Genomic DNA, 19,971 nt, shown 5'->3' with positions numbered 1-19,971 from the left:
CTCCAGCTCGGCCCGAGGGTCTCGGGAGCTGCGGGATCGATGCTGACGGGTATGTGGCTGCACCGCCGCAGGTCCCCCAGCCCCGGGCCGGGTGTCACCTAGAGGGGACAGTGAGCGGCAGCTCCTTCCCCTCTGCGGGAACAGCTGCGAGGGAACCCAATTGATCCCAATCGATTCCACCTGGAAATTCCCCAATCGATCATAATGTCACCCTCCCCAAGGGACTGAGAGAGCCCCAGAAATCCTGCAAATCCCACAAGGATCTGCTCAACAGCCTGACCTGGACCCTCCTCCTTCCCGAGCTGAACAGGCAGAGCTGAACAAACAAACCCCATTTCTTCCACTTTAATCAAAGAGCTGCGTTTTGGGTCCAATAAGAGGGAAAAGGGTCCTGTGCCCCCCTGGCAGTGGGAGGGGGAATGGGGAGCCCTGGGAGCACTGGGAGCACTGGAACGGGGAGCTCCGGTGGCTCTGGGCAGGGTGGGCACCAATGGGAGCCGGGGGAGGGCGAAACACACGGGGGGTGTCTAACGGTGGGGATCTCCAGTGTCCCCAGTGTCCCCAGCACCCCCAGTGCCTCCCAGTGTCACAGAACGTTCCCATAGATGCCACTGGGGTCCTGCTGTTGCCCCTGTTGCCCCTGTTGCCACTGGGGTCCCGGCAGCTCCGCGTAGGTCACCTGGGGGGATGTGGCGCAGGGTGGCCCTGCGAGAGACACCGGTTGGGGGGATCCGGGTGGGAGGTGAAACCCGTGGGTGATGTGTCCCTGTCCCTGTCCCTGTCCCTGTCCCTGTCCCTGTCCCTGTCCCCAATACCCAGACTCACCCCCTGCCCTCGCGGTGCTCACAACCTGGGTGTAAAGAACCTCCTCCTCCGGGGGGGCTGGGGGGACCCTGCGGGGATAACGGGGTGTCTGTGGGGGTGGGGGGTTGTGGGGGTGGGGATAAAAGGGGGTTATGGCTGGAGCCCCCCACTCACGTGTCCTGGGGCTTCCTGGTGGCTACAAAGGAAAGAGAGAAGAGGGGTTAACAATGAGGTCCCTGAAACCCCTGAAAACCCGCAGGACCTCTGACTCCCTCTGGGGTACCCGAACATTCCTGATGCCCTGCGGAAACCCTGGTCACCCCAGTCGTCCTGACCCCCCGAGCCCCAAGCCTGGCAGGGATGAAGACCCTCCAAACAGCCCCAGGACCCCTGACAGAACCCCCACCATCCCAACACCTCTCCAAACCTCACAAGACTCCGAACTGAAGTCAATGGGGGCTCCGCCCCCCCGCCAAGTCTTGGGCTGTGACCCCACCCAGCCTGGGGGCTTCCCACCCTCCCCAGGACCCCCATCCAATTTTTACCCACCCACAGGATGCCACCAGCAGCAGCCCATGATGACAACCAGGAAGACGAGAGTACCACCAACCCCTGCGGCCACTGCTGGGGACAGAAAGAGATACACTGGGGTCACCCGGAACCCCCAGCATGTTTCACCCCCAGGACCCCATGAGACCCCACCTGTGCCCCAGTGTCCCCGTGGTGTCACCTCCAGGGCCAGCTCTGGGCTGAATGCCTGGAACACACGGTGCTCATCCAGCTGGTTGGTGGCCACACACTGGTAGGTGCCAGAATGTCCCACATCGATGTCCCCAAGCTCCAGGAGGGGACCCTGGGCCACCTCCAGCCCGTCGTGCAGCCAGGTGAAGTTGACAGGTGCTGAGCCCACCTGCACCGAGCAGCGCAGGGTCACGGGGTCACCTGCGTGCACCTGATGTTCCAGGGGGCCAGGGGTGATGGTGGCATTGGCCACGGGCACTGCGGGGACAGAGACGGGGCTGAGGGTGGGGGTGGGATGAGTGGGATGGGGAGATGGGGTGGATGGGGGGATGGGTGGAATTGGGGATGCCGTCAGTGGGATCTCCCCCAGGCTGGTGGTCCCACTCACCCAGGACAGTGACATTCAGTGTGGGACTCTCGGCCATCCTGTCCCCATCACTGACCCAGCACTGGTAGTGGCCGCTGTCATTGTCCCCAACATGGTGTACCTCCAGGCGGTCACCAGTGCCCAGCGGTGTCCCCGAGCCCTCCCGGTGCCAGGAGAAGGACAGGGGACCTGTCCCCTCGGCCACCGTGCAGTTCAGCACCAGGCTGTCACCCAGTGCCACCTGTCCCCCAGCAGGCTGTGCTGACAGGGAAACCCCTGAGATTGGGACCCCTGCATGGGAAGAACACCAGGGGACAGTGAATGACTTGGGGAAGACGGATCAGAGAAATGTGGGAGGACCCCAGTAAAGAAGAGTTGGGGAAGGCTTGGAAAGTGATGGAAGGGACCCCAGGGATGTGTCTGGGGACCCAGACGGTGATGGGAGGAGCCGGGGAGCATGGGGGAACCTCAGAGGGAGGCGGGTCGACCCAGGAAGGCGAGACAGGATCCTGTGAAGGGTGAGGGGAATGGTAAAGGACACAGAAAGATAGGAAGTGATCCGAGTAGTCATGGGGGCAGACAGGCAGGGTGTCAGGGAGGGGTGGGGATCTCCAGTTGTGGCTGGGGTACCCGGGGAGGCTGTGGGGTTGCCGTGCCCATCCCCGCACTCACTGCGCACCGTGACGCGGAGCCGGGCGCTGCTCTTCCGCACGGCCCCCCCTCGGAGCGCACCTCGCAGCTGTAACTGCCCGAGTGGGAGACCCCCACGGCGGGCAGCAGGAGCTGCGGGGACCCCTGCGGGCCCCCCAGCAACTGCCCGTCCCGGTAGAAGAGGTGCAGGAGGGGGGCTCGGGGCCGCAGGGGGCTGGGGGTGCTGAGGCAGCTGAGATTCAGGGGGGACCCCTCGGTGGGCTCGGGGGAACCCTCCAGCTTCAGCACCGGCACTGAGAAGAGCTCTGGAATGGAGGTAGTGGAGATTGGGACTGTTATTTGGTGTCTATAGGTGAGAGGCTGTGGGAGTTTTGGATTTTTCGGTATTGGGGTCTCAGGGTAGGTTGTGCTGGATGTGGGGGTGTCAGGGTATCAGGTGTGGCTTTGGGGCTGCTCACCATGCACTGTCACTGTCACCGGCTCTGACTTCTCCCACAGTACATGCCACATGCCGACCCAGCCCCTGCAGCGATACCTGCCACTGTGATGCAGCTGCAGTGGGGACAGGGACAGCTCGGTCCCATGGAGAGGCTCTCTCAGCTCTTTGTCCTCGTGGTAGAAGCGCAATCCAGTGACCGATTTGTCCTTCCAGACCCGGCAGCGCAGTGTCACCGTGTCCCCCTCCAGCAGCACCCGCACTGGCACCTGCAGCACCAGCCAGTCTGTGGGACAGGGGGGTCCTGTCACACCAGGGGGCTCCAGGGGGCACTGAGGGGTGCAAGGCCACCCAGAGCCCTCAGAGCCCTCCAGGGGAACACCATCCACATCTTACCCCTCACCATTTAAGACTTTCACAGAGGGGCTGCGCCAAGTGCCAGGTCTGTCACATCTGTAGGTGCCAATCTCATTGACAGTGAGGTTGTTGGGTCCCTTCTGCCACCAACGCTTCTCGTCCTTGTACCAGGTGGTGGCACCAGGAGGCCCCAAGACCTGGCAGGTCAGTGTCACTCTGTCCCACAGCACTGCTGGTGTCCAGGGGGGATCCACGAGGAGCTGGGTGGTCTGGGCACCTGTGGGTGACAGGGGACACCAGCCTGCCAGGGCCGGCACAGGGCTGGGGACAGCAGGGCAGGGACATGGCATCCCCCAAGGACTCACCAGCAAGGCCAAGGGTCTGGGCTGGAAGGGAGAAGGGAGAGGGTTGGGTGGGGGTGGCACCATGGGAACAGCAGCACCGGGGGAGGAGTTGTAGGGGCTGTCCCCACACTGGCCCTGCAGGGATAACCTGGTGGCACAGAGGTCTCATGGATTCAGACATTTGGCCACCCCAGGCTGAGGAAGGCCATCAGGACACTGTGGACACCCTGGCCACGGGGACACCACCATGCTGGCACGGGTTCTCCCAACAGCCCCACAGGCCCTGTCCCCACAGCCACATCCCCAGGGCCCTCTTCCCAAGATTCCATTTTGATGGCACCTGTCTGCATGGCCCCTTGGTGAGCTTCCCCTTTTCCCTGTCCCATGTACCCACAGCTGCCCCAGCCCCATGATGCCTCTCCTCAAACCTCCATCCTCCCATTTCTCTTTCCCCATTCCTCACAGCCACACCACTTCCCCAGTCACACCAGCGTCCACCCCCACGGACTGGCATTGCAGGCACTGGGGACCTCAGGGGACCCCACAGCCCCCTTGTGCCCCCTCCCCACTGCTCTCTGCCTCACCAGGGCCATCCCTGGGGCATCAGGCCTGTGCCCAGGGCACTCACCGAACAGGAGCAGTGCCATCTTCCTGGCCATCCCGGTGTCCCCGGCCATCCAGGCTGGTTGTCACAGTCTGCTGCGGCCACTTGGCCCCAGAGTGGTGGCTGTACATGCGAAAGGGAAGGAAGCAAGTTCACATCTCATCTCCACGTGTTGATGGCACATTGTGGGGGCAGGGTGGTGACAGACTGGGGACATGGTGGAACATGATGGGGACTTGATGTTGGGGACATGGTGTTCCCAGGCATGGGGGGCTCAGGGGATGTGGGGAGCTCAGGATGGGTGTCCTGTGGCAATGGGGCTCCAGGGAATGGAGGTCCTGAGGAGGAGGACTCACAGGGAATGGCTGTCTGGGGATTGGGGGTCCCCATGCAGGGGGGTTCAAGGATGGGGGTCCCAGGGGAACATGGTAACCCTGCATTGGAGTCATGGCATGTGGGTCCCAGGGACAGGGGTGTGGGGGAAAATGGAGGGACCCTTGGGAATAGGGGATCCTTGGGGAATGGGGGCCCATTGGATCAAGGGAATGGGGGTCCCAGGAACCAGGAATCCTGTTATGGTGGTTCCAGGGAGGTGGGACCTAAGGAATGGGGGTCCTATTTTTGGGTTCCCAGGGCAATAGGGTTCCAGGGATGGCCAGTGTCTGGGTGGGCATGTGGGTTGAGCTCCTTCACTGGGTGACTCAGATTTTGGGGTGACCCAGGGCACAGCAAAGCCCCCCAGCTTGGGGAGCACCTCATCAGGATACTGAGAGTATCTGATGTACTCCAGGGATGAGCTGTTTCCCTCCCTAAGGTTTTTCCTTTCTCCATTTCTTTTTTTTCCTTATTTTCCCCATTTTCACTCTACCTACCCATCCATCCCACTCCCTGACTCAGCAATCCTAGGGAGCACCTGGGCACAGAAGTGGTTGGAGAGACCCCAGGGAGAGGTAAAAGGGAGTGAGGGGCGCAGGGAGCAGCACAGTGGGGCTGTGGGGACTGTGGGGGATGCAGGTGTCCGGCTGTGTTCCCAACACTTTCCCTTCCCTTTCCTGAAGCAGAAGGAAGAGGCTGTTTGTGCTTAGAGTCAGATGAGGGGGTGTTTCTGTCCTGGGGGCCACATCCCGGTGGGTCCTGTCTTGTTGGGGTCGCTGTTCTGGTGGTGACACATCCTGGGGGAATCCAGTCCAGGGGGTGAAACATCCTGGACAGGAGGATCCTGGTCTGGGGAAGGGCAGATCTGGGAGTGTCCCTGCACATTCCCTGAGTCCTGCATGTCCCAAAGGTGGCACAACCTGGGGACCCCTGTCCATCCAACTGTGGGGCTCAGCCATGGCACAGCCCCACTGCACAGGGATGGGCATTGGCCAGCCCTGCTCTGGCCAACCCCAGGGGCAGCCAGCACATGAGGCTCCCACTTGCTCCCTTGGCCCCTTTGATTCTCACAGCTTTAGAGCTGCTCGAAGGTGAGAGTTGTGTGGGGGAAAAAGGCCTGGCTGTGGTTTGCTCAGCCCTGCAAGAAGCACAGAAACCAATTGGAGCTCAAGCAGTGGCTCTGTGAGGGCCTTTGATGGCTTTCAGAGCAGGGCTGGGTGGAAACCAACCCTGCAGGGGCAGCTGTGAGGGAACCAGTCTGGAAATGCAGCAATTGATCATTTTGTCCCTCTGGCCAAGGGACTGAGAGAGCCCCAGAACTCCTGCAAAGACAACAACAATCTGCTCAACAACCTGACCTGGACACTCCTCCATCCTGGCTCAAACCCACAGCCTTTCGGAAGCTCCCAGAAAGAATGTTTGGTTTCTGACTGTGGCCACCAGATGAGAGGGAAAAGTGTGGAAATATTGAACAGGGGCTGCAGACATGGATCCTGGGATCACAGGCGTGAGAGCAGGAGCAGGGAGTGCCCAGGCAGGGGACTTCAGGGCAGGATGGAGGGGATTTACCAGGGAATCACACCCTGAGGGACACACGGGCATTTCCACAGATTCCTGGGCAGTGATCCAAGAAGGGACAGAGTTGTTACTTTTAGGGAGCAGAATCCATGGGAAGTAAATCAAGTCTCATGGTTGGAATGGGAAAATTGTGAAGAATACCTAAATATGGCCCAACAAAAGTCTTCCTTATGTTTTATGGGTATGTTGCTGCCCAAAAGACAGGGAACAATCACATGGACCTGTTGGATACTCAGGGAGATTCCACACTCTGTATTATCCACAGGCAAATGCTGCTGTGGGATGCACCAATGGGCTCCTAAAGGGAACCATAAAGATTTGTGGCTGTGGATGGACCTCCTCTTGAAAGTTAAGATTCTTTCTTTCTTTCTTTCTTTCTTTCCTTATTTATTTCTTCCTTTCTTTCTCTCTCTCTCTCTCTCTCCCTCTCTCTCTCTCCCTCTCTCTCAGGGAATTTTTTCCCCATTTGTTGCCTAAGAGATGGGAAGGAGGAGTACTTAAGAGACAAAAGATGTAGCCAGGATGCGGAGGAGAGGGAAGGAGTGCAGTTTGCTGCAGTCTCTTAGCTGGGGGTTTTCTCTTGGGAAGTGCAAAGATACGGTGAGACTTGGCTGGGGGTCAGGGGCTTGGCTCAGCCCTCTCAGCACTCTCTTGCTCTCAGGGGGATGGCAGGAGAGATGTTTGTGGTCTTGGTGCTGGGCTGTGCCTGGGGTGAGAATTCACTGCTACTGCAGAGTTTTGTCCTTCACTGCTTCTCCGTACCATGGGTGAGCCTTTGCTCGCAAGAGCAGCTGTTGAACTGGGATGTTTACAACACCCAACCTCACTGGGAGCGACCCTCACCATCTGCTTGGGTGCCTCGGGGGAAACCCAGGACCCTGACCGCCTTCCCTTCTCTGGAGGGAGTTTCTCCCGGCTGCTTGTGGGAGCTCATCTGCAGCTGCCCAGCCTGGCTGTTTTCCTGCCACTGTTGTGGCAGATTTTGTTACACATTTACTCGACACCCTGCATCTGCCCCAACCCCTGCGGCTCTTGCCAGGGCTTCAGAGTTTTGTCCACACTTTGTTTGCCACGCTGGGTGTGTTCGGCTCTGCTGTTCCAGCCCACTGCTCTGAGGTTCCTGCTACAGTCCAGCTCACCACCCGCAGTGGCACTCAGACCAGCTGCTCCCCGTGAGTTTCGCAAAGGAAGCCATTGTCTCTCATTCTCTGTCACCTGAGCTGCCATTGCCAGGTGGAGAGGTGGCTGAGCATGCACCACAGCGCCCCCTGCAGCCGCGGGGGAATCATTGCACCTGCCCTGCCCAGCTGGGAGCACACAGCGCCCCTGCTGGCTGTGACTGTAACTGCACCGAATGGGGAAAGAGTCAGACATGGGGGTGGTTCTGTCCTGGGGGGCACATCCAGGGGGGTCCTGTCCTGGGGGAAAAGAGCTCTTCTGGTGTGGTGACACATCTGGGTGGAGGTCTGGTCATGGGGGGTCCTTGCTCTGGGGCTGACACATCCCAGGGGAATCCTGACCACCTCCCCATCACCTGTGGGGCACTGTGACCTCTGAAGTGCCCCAACTTCAGACATGTCCTCTAATGACCTTGCCTGGACAATGGCAATTCTCAGACTAAATTGGATTGAATTCCCTTATTCCCAATTGGTTGAGACAAAATTACACATCCGTAGGATACAAGTAAAATGCTTTTGCCACACCTTTTTTTATGAGTAAAGAAAACAAACTCAGCCAAATCAAACTGACAAAGATAAAATGGCCTGGTTTATAGGATCTTTTTGAGAGTTGGTCTCCAAACAAGTCGCACACAATATAAACAAAAAGAAATCACAAAGCACTGAGACTATATGGTTTGCTTTAGGACTCTATTCGTGCAGCCCACAGCAGCATTTGCTTTGGATAGTACGGAGTGTAGAATCTCCCTGCCGTCCAACAGGTCCATGCAATTGTTTCCTGTCTGCTGGGCAGCAACACACCCCACAAGGAAGGCTTTTGTTGGGACACATTTAGGAACTCTTCCCAACTTTTCTCATTCGCACCCTGAGACTTGATTTACTTCCCATGGATTCTGCTCCCAAAAATGGAACAACTCTTTCCATCCTTGGACCACTGCACAGGAATCTGTGGAAATGCCTGTGTGTCCCTCAGGGTTTGATTCCCTGGTAAATCCCCTCCATCCTGCCCTGAATTCCCCTGCCTGGGCACTCCCTGCTCCTGCTCTCACCCCTGTGTTCCCAGGATCCATTTGTGCAGCCCCTGATCAATATTTCCACACTTTTCCCTCTTGTCTGGTGGCCACAGCCAGAGCCCAACATTCTTTCTGGGAGACTCTGAAGGGCTGCAGGTTTTGGACAGGAAGGAGGAGTGTCCAGGTCAGGTCGTTTAGCATATTGTTGTCTTTGCAGGAGTTCTGGGGCTCTCTCAGTCCCTTGACCAGAGGGATTTTGTCCCCTCATTCCCTTGGCCAGAGGGACAAAATGATCAATTGCTGCATTTCCAGACTGGTTCCCTCACAGCTGCCCCTGCAGAGTTGGTTTCCACCCAGCCCTGCTCTGAAAACCATCAAAGGCCTTCGCAAAGCCATTGCTTGAGCTCCAATTAGTTTCTGTGCTTCTTGCAGAGCTGAGCAAACCACAGCCAGGCCTTTTCCCCCACACAATTCACACCTTTTAGCAGCTCTGAAGCTGTGAGAATCAAAGCCAGGGGGGCAAGTGGGAGCCTCAGAGCAGGGCTGGCAAAAGCCGCTCTTCTAAAGTCAGCTCCAGTTTTCCATCCCAGTGCTGGGGGGAGGGTTCAGGATTGTCCTCGGGTGTTCTGGACAGAGGGGGGACAGTCAGGGGGGTCACAAGTATTTCATCTGGAAGGTCTCATCCTCATCTTGGTTCCCAGCATTTTGAGGCCCTGCAGGGGGAGCGAGGGGTGGTGGTTATGGGACGTTGTGGGGGTTTCTATCACTCCTGTGGGGGCTTCTTACCCACAGAAGGGCCTTGGGGGTCTGCAAGATTGGAGGGGAAGGGGCTGCACCTTGGGGCTCCAAAAGGGGGACTGGGGGCTCCCAAACTGAAGAGGTGCTGGTAAGGGGGACATAGAGGGGATGGGGCGTTTCCCAAGCTGTGGCACCCCAGAGGTCACAATGCCCCACTGGGGACACTGGATATTCCAGGGCCTTCCCTGGACTGGAGATTCCAGGATGTGTCACCCCCAGAACAGGGACCCACCAGGACAGGACCTCCCTAGATGTGCCCCCCAGCAATGATCCTGCCCCTGTCTTGCAATTCCCAGCACAAACAGCCTCTTCCTTCTGCTGCAGGAAAGGGAAAGTGTTCAGCCAGACAGCCCCATCACCAACAGCCCCCACAGCCTCCCCACCCCTCTCTGAAACCTCTGCACTCCTTTTTACCCCAGCCTTTCCCTGCTCAGTTTCTCCCCGGGATTGCTGAGACAGGGGCTGGGGAAGGGCAAGATGGGGGTGGTAGCGTGAAAATGTGGAAAATAAGAAAAAAAAGAAACAGAGAAAGGAAAAATCCTCACAGGTGAATGGCACATTCCAGGAGTACATTGGATACCTTCAGTGTCCTCATGCGGTGTCCCCCAAGCTGGGGGCTTTGCTGTGCCCTGGGTCACCCCAAAATCTGAGTCACCCAATGAAGGAGCTCAACCCACATGCCCACCCAGACACTGCCCATCCCTGGGACCCCCATTCCCCATGGAAACCAAAAATAGGACCCCCATTCCTTAGGTCCCACCTCCCTGGCACCACCATAACAGGATTCCTGGTGCCCAGGACCCTCATTCCCTTGATCCAATGGGCCCCCATTCCCCAAGAATCCCCTATTCCCTAGGGGTCCCCCCATTTCCTCCACACCCCTGTCCCTGGGACCCACATGCCATGACTCCAATGCAGGGTTACCATGTTCCCCTGGGACCCCCATCCTTGAACCAACCTGCATGGGGACCCCCAATCCCCAGACAGCCATTCCCTGTGAGTCCTCCTCCTCAGGACCTCCATTCCCTGGAGCTCCATTGCCCCGGGACACTGAGCTCCTCACATCCCCTGAGACCCCCATGCCTGGGAACACCGTGTACCCATCATGTCCCCATCATGTCCCCACCCTGCCGCCAGCCTGTCCCCACCCTCCCCTGACCAAGGGCCACCCACACATGGAGACGAGACCTGACCTCGCTTCCTTCCCCTTAATCCGAAGAGCCACCACCCAGGGGACAGTCAGTGCAGTCATTGTGTGACAGCCAGCCAGGGTGGCTGAGGACACCGGGATGGCCGGGAAGGTGGCACTGCTCCTGTGGGGTGAGTACCCTGGGCACAGGCCTGATGCCCCAGGGATGGCCCTGGTGAGGCAGAGAGCAGTGGGGAGGGGGCACAGGGGGGCTGTGGGGTCCCCTGAGATCCCCAGTGCCAGCAGAGCAAGTCCATGGGAGTGGACCCTGGTGTGACTGGGGCCATGGGGTGGCTCTGGGGACAAGAGCAGGATACAGGAATGGGGGGAATGAGTTGTAAGGAGAGGCATCACAGGGCTGGACCAGCTGTGGGTACAGGGGAGAAAGATGCAGGCACAGGGACAAGGGGATAAGCAACATGAGGATAGCCCATGGGGACAGATGCCATCGCAATGGGATCATAGGCACAGAGCCATGGGGATGTGGAGGTGCAGCAATGTGCTGTGGGACTGTGGGACCATCGCCAGGATGGTGGTGTCACCGTGGCCAGGGTGTCCACAGTGTCCCCATGTCCTGCCTCAGCCCAGGGTGGCCAAATGTGTCCCTGTCCACAAGACCTCTGGGCCACACCAGAGTCCCCATGGGGACTGCTGGGGAAAACCCCACACGCTGTCCCTGGGTGCCTCTGACCTCATGGTGCCACCCCCACCTAGACCCTCTTCTTTCTCCCTTCCAGCCCAGACCCTCAGCCTCACTGGTGAGTCCCCATGCAGATGCCATGTCCCTGCCCCACTGTCCCCAGCCATGTGCTGGCCATGGCAGGCTGGTGTCCCCTGTCACTTGCAGGTGCACAGACAACCCAGCTCCTCGTGGATCCCTCCTGGACAGCAGCAGTGCTGTGGGACCAAGTGACACTGACCTGCCGGGGCTTGGGGACTGCCGGTGCCACCACCTGGTACAAGGATGGGCAGTGCTGGTGGCAGAATGCAGCTGACCACTTCATTGTCACTGAGAGTAGCACCTACAATTGTCAAACACATGGCACCAGGCTCAGCCCCGCCGTGAGGGTCTTAAATGGTGAGCAGGGGATGGGGATGGATGGCCCACTGATGGCTCGGGGTGGGCTCTGCTCTGTGGGTGGCCTCACACTGCTCCTGTGGCGAGAGTCTGTCCCCTTTACACAGGAACATCCCAGTGCTCCCCAGTGCATCCCAGTGTGATGGGAACACCATGGAGATGCTGGTGCAATGGGGTCATCCCTGGTCTCCCTGGGATCCTTCCACACAATGGAGACTCCCCCAGTGGTCCCTGGTGCCTTGGGGTCCCACCTTGGACCCTTCTCAAGCCCCTCAGTGCAATGGGCTTCTCCCTGTCCCACAGACTGGCTGGTGCTACAGGTGCCAGCAGGGCCACTGCTGGAGGGGGACAAGGTGACACTGCGCTGCCGGGTCAGGAAGGACACGTCGGTCAGCTGGGTGCAATTTTACCATGACAGGACGGAGCTGGGGGGCTCTCCCAGGAGGACTGAGCTGCCCCTGTCCCGCCTGAAGATGCACCACAGTGGCAGCTACCACTGCCGTGGCTTGGTGAGCAGCGGCCTGTCAGTGTCAGTGTCAGAGCCAGTGACAGTGACAGTGCACGGTGAGCAACCCACAGCTGGAACTCCAATAACGAGACATCCTCGTAGCCAGCAGACTCAGAGACTTCCCAGCAGACTCAGAGTCACATCCCCACCTCCCATCTCCTTCCCAGAGCTCTTCACGGTGCCGGTGCTGGAGCTGGAGGGTTCCACCGAGCCCACCGAGGGGTCCCCCCTGAATCTCAGCTGCCTCAGCACCCCCAGCCCCCTGCAGCCCCGAGCCCCCCTCCTGCACCTCTTCTACCGGGACGGGCAGTTGCTGGGGGGCCCGCAGGTGTCCCCGCAGCTCCTGCTGCCCGCCGTGGGGGTCTCCCACTCGGGCAGTTACAGCTGCGAGGTGCGCTCCGAGGGGGGGGCCGTGCGGAAGAGCAGCGCCCGGCTCCGCGTCACGGTGCGCAGTGAGTGCGGGGATGGGCACGGCAACCCCCACAGCCTCCCCGGGTACCCCAACACTGCCTCACTCTCTCTCTACCTGCCTCCTTGCCTTCCCCAGGTCCCTCCTCCATCCTCCCATGAGTGTCCCTGGTCCCTGCATCCCTCACCTCGACCCCAAACCACTCCCCCCGTGCACCTCTCCCTCTCTTAGGTCTCGCCATTATTCAAAGGTCCCACCATCCCTGTCTGGCCCCCCAAAACCTTCCCTGTGGTACCCTCCAACCCCCTCCAGGTCTCCCCTTCCTAACATTCCATGCCTTCCTGGGGTCCCTTCCACCCCTTTCCAAGCCTCCCCATCTCTGGGCATCCTTCTTCCTCACTGGGATCCCCCCGCCCCTCTCTGATCCTCCCTTTCCTGAGTCCCTCACTGCTCCCTGGTGTCCCTCATCCCTCTAGGAGGGTCCCCCATTCCCTTTGTCTCCCACACAGGGATCCCAGTATCAGGGGTGTCCCTGTCTGCACAACCCCCCAATGGACAGGTGGCACTGGGTGACAGCCTGGTGCTGAACTGCACAGTGGCCGCAGGGACAGGTCCTCTGTCCTTTTCCTGGCACCGGGAGGGCTCGGGGATACCGCTGGGCACTGGACCCCGCCTGGAGCTGCGCCACGTTGGGGACAATGACAGCAGCCACTACCACTGCCGGGCCAGCAATGGGGACAGCATGGCCGAGAGCCCCACACTGAATGTCACTGTTCTGGGTGAGTGGGACCCTCGGGCTGGGGTGATCCCATCCATGGAATTCCCCATCCCACTTCATCTCCCCCACACCATCCCCAACCCACCCCAGGTCACAGCCTCACCCCTGCATGTCACAGTCCCAGGTTACTGAGACCATCTGGGTCCAGATATCTCCACCAAGTACATCCCACCCATGGCTCCCTCATCCCACCTGTCACATCCCACACCCCACATCAAGTCACAGTCACCCTATTGAGCGTGACCCTCCTGAGTGAGCAGGACACTGAGGATTAGGGTGACACCCCCCATGATCTGCCTCGACCAATCAATCACATCCCATCCACACTAATCCACACCCCCTACAGGGTGACGGCCACCATCACCCTCAGACATGGTCCAGGGTGAGAGGGTCCCTCGGGCTTGTGGTCACTCCCATTCACAGTATCCCTCACCTCACCCTCATCCCACCCATTACATGCCCTCATCTTACACCAGGTGTGACCCCCACCACTGTCGGTCACAGTCATGTGTGAAGGGGACCATCAGTGTCCAGGTGCCACCATGCAGAGACTCCCTCATCCCCCAACACCAGGTTCCAGCCCCTACCCCACCTGATGCCCCGTCTCTGTCCCCGCAGTGCCCGTGGACAATGCCACCATCACCCCTGACCCCCGGCACTCCAGGTGCACACAGGTGACCCCGTGACCCTGCGCTGCTCAGTGCAGGTGGGCTCAGCACCGGTCACCTTCACCTGGCTGCACGATGGGCTTGAGGTGGCCCAGGGTCCCCTCCTGGAGCTTGGGGACATCGATGTGGGACATTCTGGCACCTACCAGTGTGTGGCCACCAACCAGCTGGATGAGCACCGTGTGTTCCAGGCGCTCAGCCCAGAGCTGGCCCTGGAGGTGACACCGTGGGGACACTGGGGCACAAGTGAGGTCATATGGGGGCACAGGTGAGGTCATATGGGGTCACCGGGGGATTTAAGACTCCTGAGGTGTGTGGTGACCCTGATGTGTCTCCCTCTGTTTCCCCAGCAGTGGCTGTGAATGTTGGCAGGACCCTCCTGTAGCTGGTGCTGCTCGTGGCTGTCATCGGGGGCTGTCACTGGTGGCACCGCCCTGGTGGGTGACAATGTTGGGATTGGGGGTCCTGGAGTGAGGGGAAACCTCCAGAGTGTGGGGAGAGATGTGGCAGCACCTAGAGTTCCTGAGCTGGGGGAAGCTGAGCCCCCAGTGACCTTGGCTGGAGCTCCTGGGAGGTTTGGGGAGGTGTTGGAGGGTTGGAGTTTTTTTCAGGGACATCCCTGGGTGGCTTTTGAGGAACATTGGGGTGGCACTGGGAGCCCCTGGAGGGACTGGGGAGGTGTTGGAGGGTGGTGCAGCTATATTTAGGGATCTTTCAGGGGTCCTGTTTAAGTTTGGGTGGTGCCTCTCCTGTCCAGGCTTGGGGTTCTGGGCCTTTGGGGATCAGGGGCACTGTGGTGGTGCAGAACTTTATGGGGTTCAGATGTTCCTGGGTTCCGGGGGGTATCAGTGTCCGGTAGGAATTGGGCTGCAGTGGGGATTTGGGGGTCCCGTGGGGATTTGTGGGTCCTGTGGGTGATTGCTTGGAGCTCCCAAGGTCCCAGGAAGGTTCAGGGGTCTCAGGGACCCCACAGTCACCTCCTCCCCTTTTCCTTGACGAAGCCAGGAAGCCTCAGGACAGGTGAAGGCGGCTCCGGCCATGACTGCCCTTTCCCTCCTCCCACTGTCAGGGGGCACAGGACCCTTTTTCCTTTTATTGGACCCAAAACGCAGCTTTTTGATTAAACTGGTAGAAATGGGGTTTGTTTGTTCAGCTCTGTCTGTTCAGCTCAGGAAGGAGGAGGGTCCAGGTCAGGCTGTTGAGCAGATCCTTGTGGGATTTGCAGGATTTTTGGGGCTCTCTCAGTCCCTTGGGGAGGGTGACAAAATGATCAACCGGGGCATTTCCGGACTGGTTCCCTCGCAGCTGCACCGAGAGCCCCGAGAGCCCCGGGATGGAGCCGGGGACAGCCTGAGGTGTCCCCCGAGCCCAGCCCAGCCCCGCCGCAGCCCTGCCCGGTGCCCCCCGGTGCCCAAAGCCCCGCAGCCGGCGCTCCCCGAGCGGCTCTGAGCCCCGCAGCTGCTGCGGAGCCTCGGCCGGGCTCAGCCCTGGGGCGGGCGGGGGGCGCCGGGAGGGAGGGAGCGGGAGGCTGGGGGAGAGCAGGGAGCCCGGCAGGAGCCGCCGGGCCTGCGGGAGCGGAGTGCTGGGCTCGGTCACCGGGGCAGGTGGCGCTGCCATGGCGCTGCGAGTGGCGCGACTGTCCCGGGCTGCGGCAGCGACGGTGGCCATGTGTCCGGAGCGGCTGGGACAGCGTGTCCGGAGCCACTGTCGCCATGTGTCGGGCGACAACCGACTGTTGCTATGGCAACGCCCCCAACAGCTCCGGCACTCGGGGGTGTCTTGGAATGGGCGGAGGGAGGAGCAGAGCACCCCAAAATTGGGAAAGGCAAATCCAAGGGATGGCAGAGATGGAATTGCAGCAGCCAAGAGGAGCCAGAGGCTGCGAGAGGAACAACCCTGCAGGCAGCGAGCGCAGGGAGGAAGGAGGGGAAAGAGGGGCTCCGGGTGCCTGAGTGGAGATTCCCTGGAGCCCGTGGTGTCCCCGGGGAGCAGAGACATCCCTGCAGCCCTGCAGGAGCCCCCGGTGCAGTAGGGGATGCCCAAAGGGTGCTGTGAGCCCTTGTGAAACCCACGTTGGAGAAGTGCCTGAGAGTCGAATGTGTGTTTAAGATGTGTTTCACTTCTCATTTTTCAGCTCTGATTTGATGGTTGATAAATTCAATTTTCTTCCTTCTGCTGCAGGAAAGGGAAAGTGAGAGTGTTGGGGGGCACAGCTGGACACCCCCATCCCCCACAGCCCCCAATCCTTCCTTCACTCCCTTCTCCCGCTCCTTAGGGTCACCCAAACCCGATCCCTGCTCAGGAGCTCCCTGAGATCGCTGAGACAGGAATTCGGGCAGTGTGAAATTGAGGGGAAAAAGGGAAGAAATGGAAATAAAGAGAGGAAAAAGTGCCTGGGAGGGGAGAGGGCACAGAGCCAGAGACCCTCGGAATCCCCTGGGGTGACCCCCAGGCCATGAGGAGCCAGAGGGGGCTGTGCTGGGCCCTGGGTCACCCCAACATCTGAGGCACCCAGTGCAGGAGCTGTGACCCACATGCCCACCCAGCCACTGCCCATCCCTGGGACCCCCATTGCCCTGGGAACCCAACCATGGGACCCCCATTCCCTATGTCCCCCCAGCCTGGCACTGCCATTGCCCAGGGTCTCCATGGCCCAGGACCCCCATTGCCGAGGAGCCCCCTCCCCTTGATTCCATCCCCTGCACCCTCCCTTCCCCCAGCACCTTGATTCCCCCAGGACCTCCATCCCACTGGGAACACCATCTTTGGCTCTACACACCCCTTGTGTCCCTAGTCGTGGGAATCCGGTGTCCTGCCATGTCCCCAGCCTGTCCCACCATATCCCTGCCATGTCCCCACCCTGCCCCCAGCTTGTGGCCAGCCTGTCCCCACTCTGTCCCCACCAGGTGTCAAACACGCCTGAGTAAGAGATGTGACCTCGTTTCCTTCCCGTTTGGCCCAAGAGCCACCAACAGGGACAGGTGGCCCCGGCAGTGTGTCACAGCCAGCCTGGATGGCCGGGGACAGCGGGATGGCTGGGAAGGTGGCACTGCTGCTGTGGGGTGAGTGCCCTGGGCACAGGGGTGACAGCCCAGGGATGGCCCTGGTGAGGCAGAGAGCGGTGGGGAGGGGGCATAGGGGGGCTGTGGGATCTCTGAAGTCCCCAATGCCTGCAGAGCCAGTTCTTGGGGGGGGAGACTGGTGTGACTGGGTTGTGGAGTGGCTGTGGGGACAGGAACAGGGGAACAGGAAAAGTGGAACAGGAACGTGGGGACAGGAATAGGGACAGGAATGTGGGGACAGGCAGCATGAGACTGGGGCAGCTGTGGGACAGGGCAAGGGGACAAGGGATGGAAGGGACAGGGACAAGAGGACAGGCCTATGGGGTGGTGGGGACAAGAGCTTTGGGGCTGGTAGCAGTGACCTGTGTCCCCATGTCTTGTGTCAGCCTGGGGTGGCCACAGTGTCCCCATCCCTGAGACCTCTGTACCACTCCGGTGCCCCCACGGGGACAATTTGGGGACACCCCATGCCCTGGGTATCACTGTCCTGACCCAGCCCTGTCCTTTCTCCCTTCCAGCCCAGACCCTCAGCCTTGCTGGTGAGTCCCCAAGGGATGCCATGTCCCCACCCTGTTCTCCCCAGCCACACACTGGTCCTGGCAGGCTGGTGTCCCCTGTCACCCGCAGGTGCTCAGACCACCCAGCTCCTCGTGGATCCCCCCTGGACACCAGCGGTGCTGTGGGACAGAGTGACACTGACCTGCCAGGGTTCGGGGACAACCAATGGCACCACCTGGTACAAGGATGGGCAGCGCTGGTGGCCGAATGTACCTGCCAGCTTCACTGTCTCCAAGAGTGGCACCTACATGTGTGACAAACCTGGCACTGGGCTCAGCCCCTCCCTGAGGGTCTCAGACGGTGAGGGAGGTTTGTGTCCCCAGCCTGGCACCCGCGGGGACCCTGAGGGCTCTGGGTGAGCTCTGCTTCCTGGGTCACACCCTGGTGTGACCAGATCCTGTGTCCTGCACATGGGGACATCCCAGAGCATCCCAATGTGAGAGGACTTCCCTGCTGGAATTGGGGACCCCTGGGGTGTTGGAGGTGACAGAGTGGGGGGTCCCGGATCCATTGGGACATGCCGGTGTGATGTGTCCCCACTTGTCCCCAGACTCGTTGACACTGCAGGTGCCAGCGCAGCCGCTGCTGGAGGGGGACACTGTGACACTGCGCTGCCGGGGCTGGCAGAACTCCCCTGTCACCTCGGTGTCCTTCTACCGCGAGGAGGAGGAACTGGTCTGGGCCGTCAATGGGACTGAGCTGTCCCTGTCCCCCCTGCAGCTGAACCACAGTGGCAGCTATCGCTGCAAGGGCTGGGTGAGCTTCGGAACATCACGGGTGTCAGAGTCTAAGCCAGTCACAGTGACAGTGACAGTGCATGGTGAGCACCCCACAGCCGCCACCCCGACAACCCCAGAGCCTCTCCCCAGTGGCTTTGGGGTCACCGTCCCCACCTCCCATCACCACCAGGGGACCCCCATCCTTCCCCGAAAGCCTTCCGGGTCGCCCAGACACAACTGGGGACACCCAGTACGACTGGAGGTCCCCCCACTGTCCCCAGGTCGCACCACCCCTGTCTGCATCCCCTTACCCCTCTCTGGGGTTCCCTATATCCCTTTCCATGTCTCCCATCCCTGAATCTCCCACCACTCCCTTTCTCACCCACTCAGGTCTCCTCCACCCTCTCCTACATCTCCTCCCTCCCCTCCTCATGTCCCCATCACACCCATGTCCCCCCACAGGGATCCCAGTATCAGGGGTGTCCCTGTCAGCACAGCCCCCCTGGGGGACAGGTGGCACTGGGTGACAGCCTGGTGCTGAGCTGCACGGTGGCCGCGGGGACAGGTCCTCTGTCCTTCTCCTGGCACCGGGAGGGCTCGGAGACACCGCTGGGCATTGGCCCCGCCTGCAGCTCAGCAAGGCTGGGGACAATGACAGTGGCCACTACCAGTGCCGGGTCAGCAATGGGGACAGCACGGTTGAAAGTGACCCATTGATTGTCACTGTCCTGCGTGACCAGGACCCTCGGGCTGGGGGTGACCCCAAACATGGCATCCCCCATCGCGCCCTCATTTCCCTCCATCTCCACCCAAACCTGTTGCCAGCCCCTCCCCCAGCCTCAGCCTCGTCTCTGTCCCTGCAGTGCCCGTGGCCAATGCCACCATCACCCCTGGCCCCCCGGCACTCCAGGTGCACACAGGTGACCCCGTGACCCTGCGCTGCTCGGTGCAGGTGGGCTCAGCACCTGTCACCTTCACCTGGCTGCACAATGGGCAGGAGGTGGCTCAGAGTCCCCTCCTGGAGCTTGGGGACATCGATGTGGGACATTCTGGCACCTACCAGTGCGTGGCCACCAACCAGCTGGATGAGCACCGTGTGTTCCAGGCACTCAGCCCAGAGCTGGCCCTGGAGGTGACACCGCGAGGACACTGGGGCACAGGTGTCACAGGTGGGGGTCACACAGGGTCACGGGGGTGCAGGACCTTTGGGGTTCTTTGTGACCTCAATGTGTCCTTCTCTGTCCCCAGCAGTGGCTGCAGGGCTTGGTGGTTCCCTGTTGCTCCTGGTTCTGCTCCTGGCTGCCATCCTGGGCTGGCGCTGGTGGCACCGCACGGGTGGGTGACACTGGGGGATGGTCAGGGTTGGGAAGCCCCCCAGACTGAGAGAGCCATGTGGCAGCACCCACAGCCTCTTCCTTGGGTGGAGCTGAGCCCCCAGTGACCTTAGCTAAGCTCCTGTGGGGTTTGAGGTGGTGTTGGGATTTTGGGTTTTTTTCTGGGGTCCTGCGGGAATTGGGAGGACTCCCCTTTCTGCCATATTTGGGAGCTCTGGGCGCTCAGGGGATCTTGAGCTTTGGGGTGGTTCAGGGGTTTTGGCGGTCATCAGGGATGCTTAGGAGTCCCGGGGGCAATCAAGGGTCCTGGGAGGTTTCAGTGGCCCCAAGGACCTCATTGTCAACCCCACTCCTCTTTCTTTTGCAGCCACCAGGAAGCCAGAGGACAGGTGAGTGGGGGGCTGCAGTCCTGACCCCCTTTT

The 19,971-nt window shown here is 60.4% G+C and overlaps 2 protein-coding genes across 4 annotated transcripts in view; one reads left to right on the top strand and one right to left on the bottom strand.

The window, feature by feature from the left end:
- The window catches only part of LOC146420298 (Fc receptor-like A), a 176,970-nt gene that overhangs the window by 142,357 nt on the left and 14,642 nt on the right, over positions 1-19,971 (top strand). For all 3 annotated transcript variants that reach the window (XM_085048391.1, XM_085048389.1, XM_085048388.1), the window contains 2 exons: positions 19,079-19,384; positions 19,464-19,550. In XM_085048391.1, the coding sequence (XP_084904517.1) occupies positions 19,079-19,384; positions 19,464-19,550 (393 nt within the window). The remainder of the gene's footprint in view (positions 1-19,078; positions 19,385-19,463; positions 19,551-19,971) is intronic.
- Positions 2,342-19,971, bottom strand: part of LOC146420291 (low affinity immunoglobulin gamma Fc region receptor III-like) — a 111,768-nt gene continuing 94,138 nt past the window's right edge. The window contains exons 2-3 of the mRNA XM_085048405.1: positions 3,403-3,742; positions 2,342-3,285 (exon numbers count right to left, since the gene is read on the bottom strand). Coding sequence (XP_084904531.1) covers positions 2,996-3,285; positions 3,403-3,706 — 594 coding nt within the window. The 5' untranslated portion in view covers positions 3,707-3,742 and the 3' untranslated portion in view covers positions 2,342-2,995. The remainder of the gene's footprint in view (positions 3,286-3,402; positions 3,743-19,971) is intronic.

This window comes from Lichenostomus cassidix, unplaced genomic scaffold, assembly GCF_008360975.1.
Source record: "Lichenostomus cassidix isolate B80296 unplaced genomic scaffold, HeHo_3.0 HiC_scaffold_852, whole genome shotgun sequence".
NCBI classification, from domain to species: Eukaryota; Metazoa; Chordata; class Aves; order Passeriformes; family Meliphagidae; genus Lichenostomus; species Lichenostomus cassidix.
Note: the sequence above shows the minus strand (reverse complement) of the source record. Positions and strands in the feature narration are given on the sequence as shown.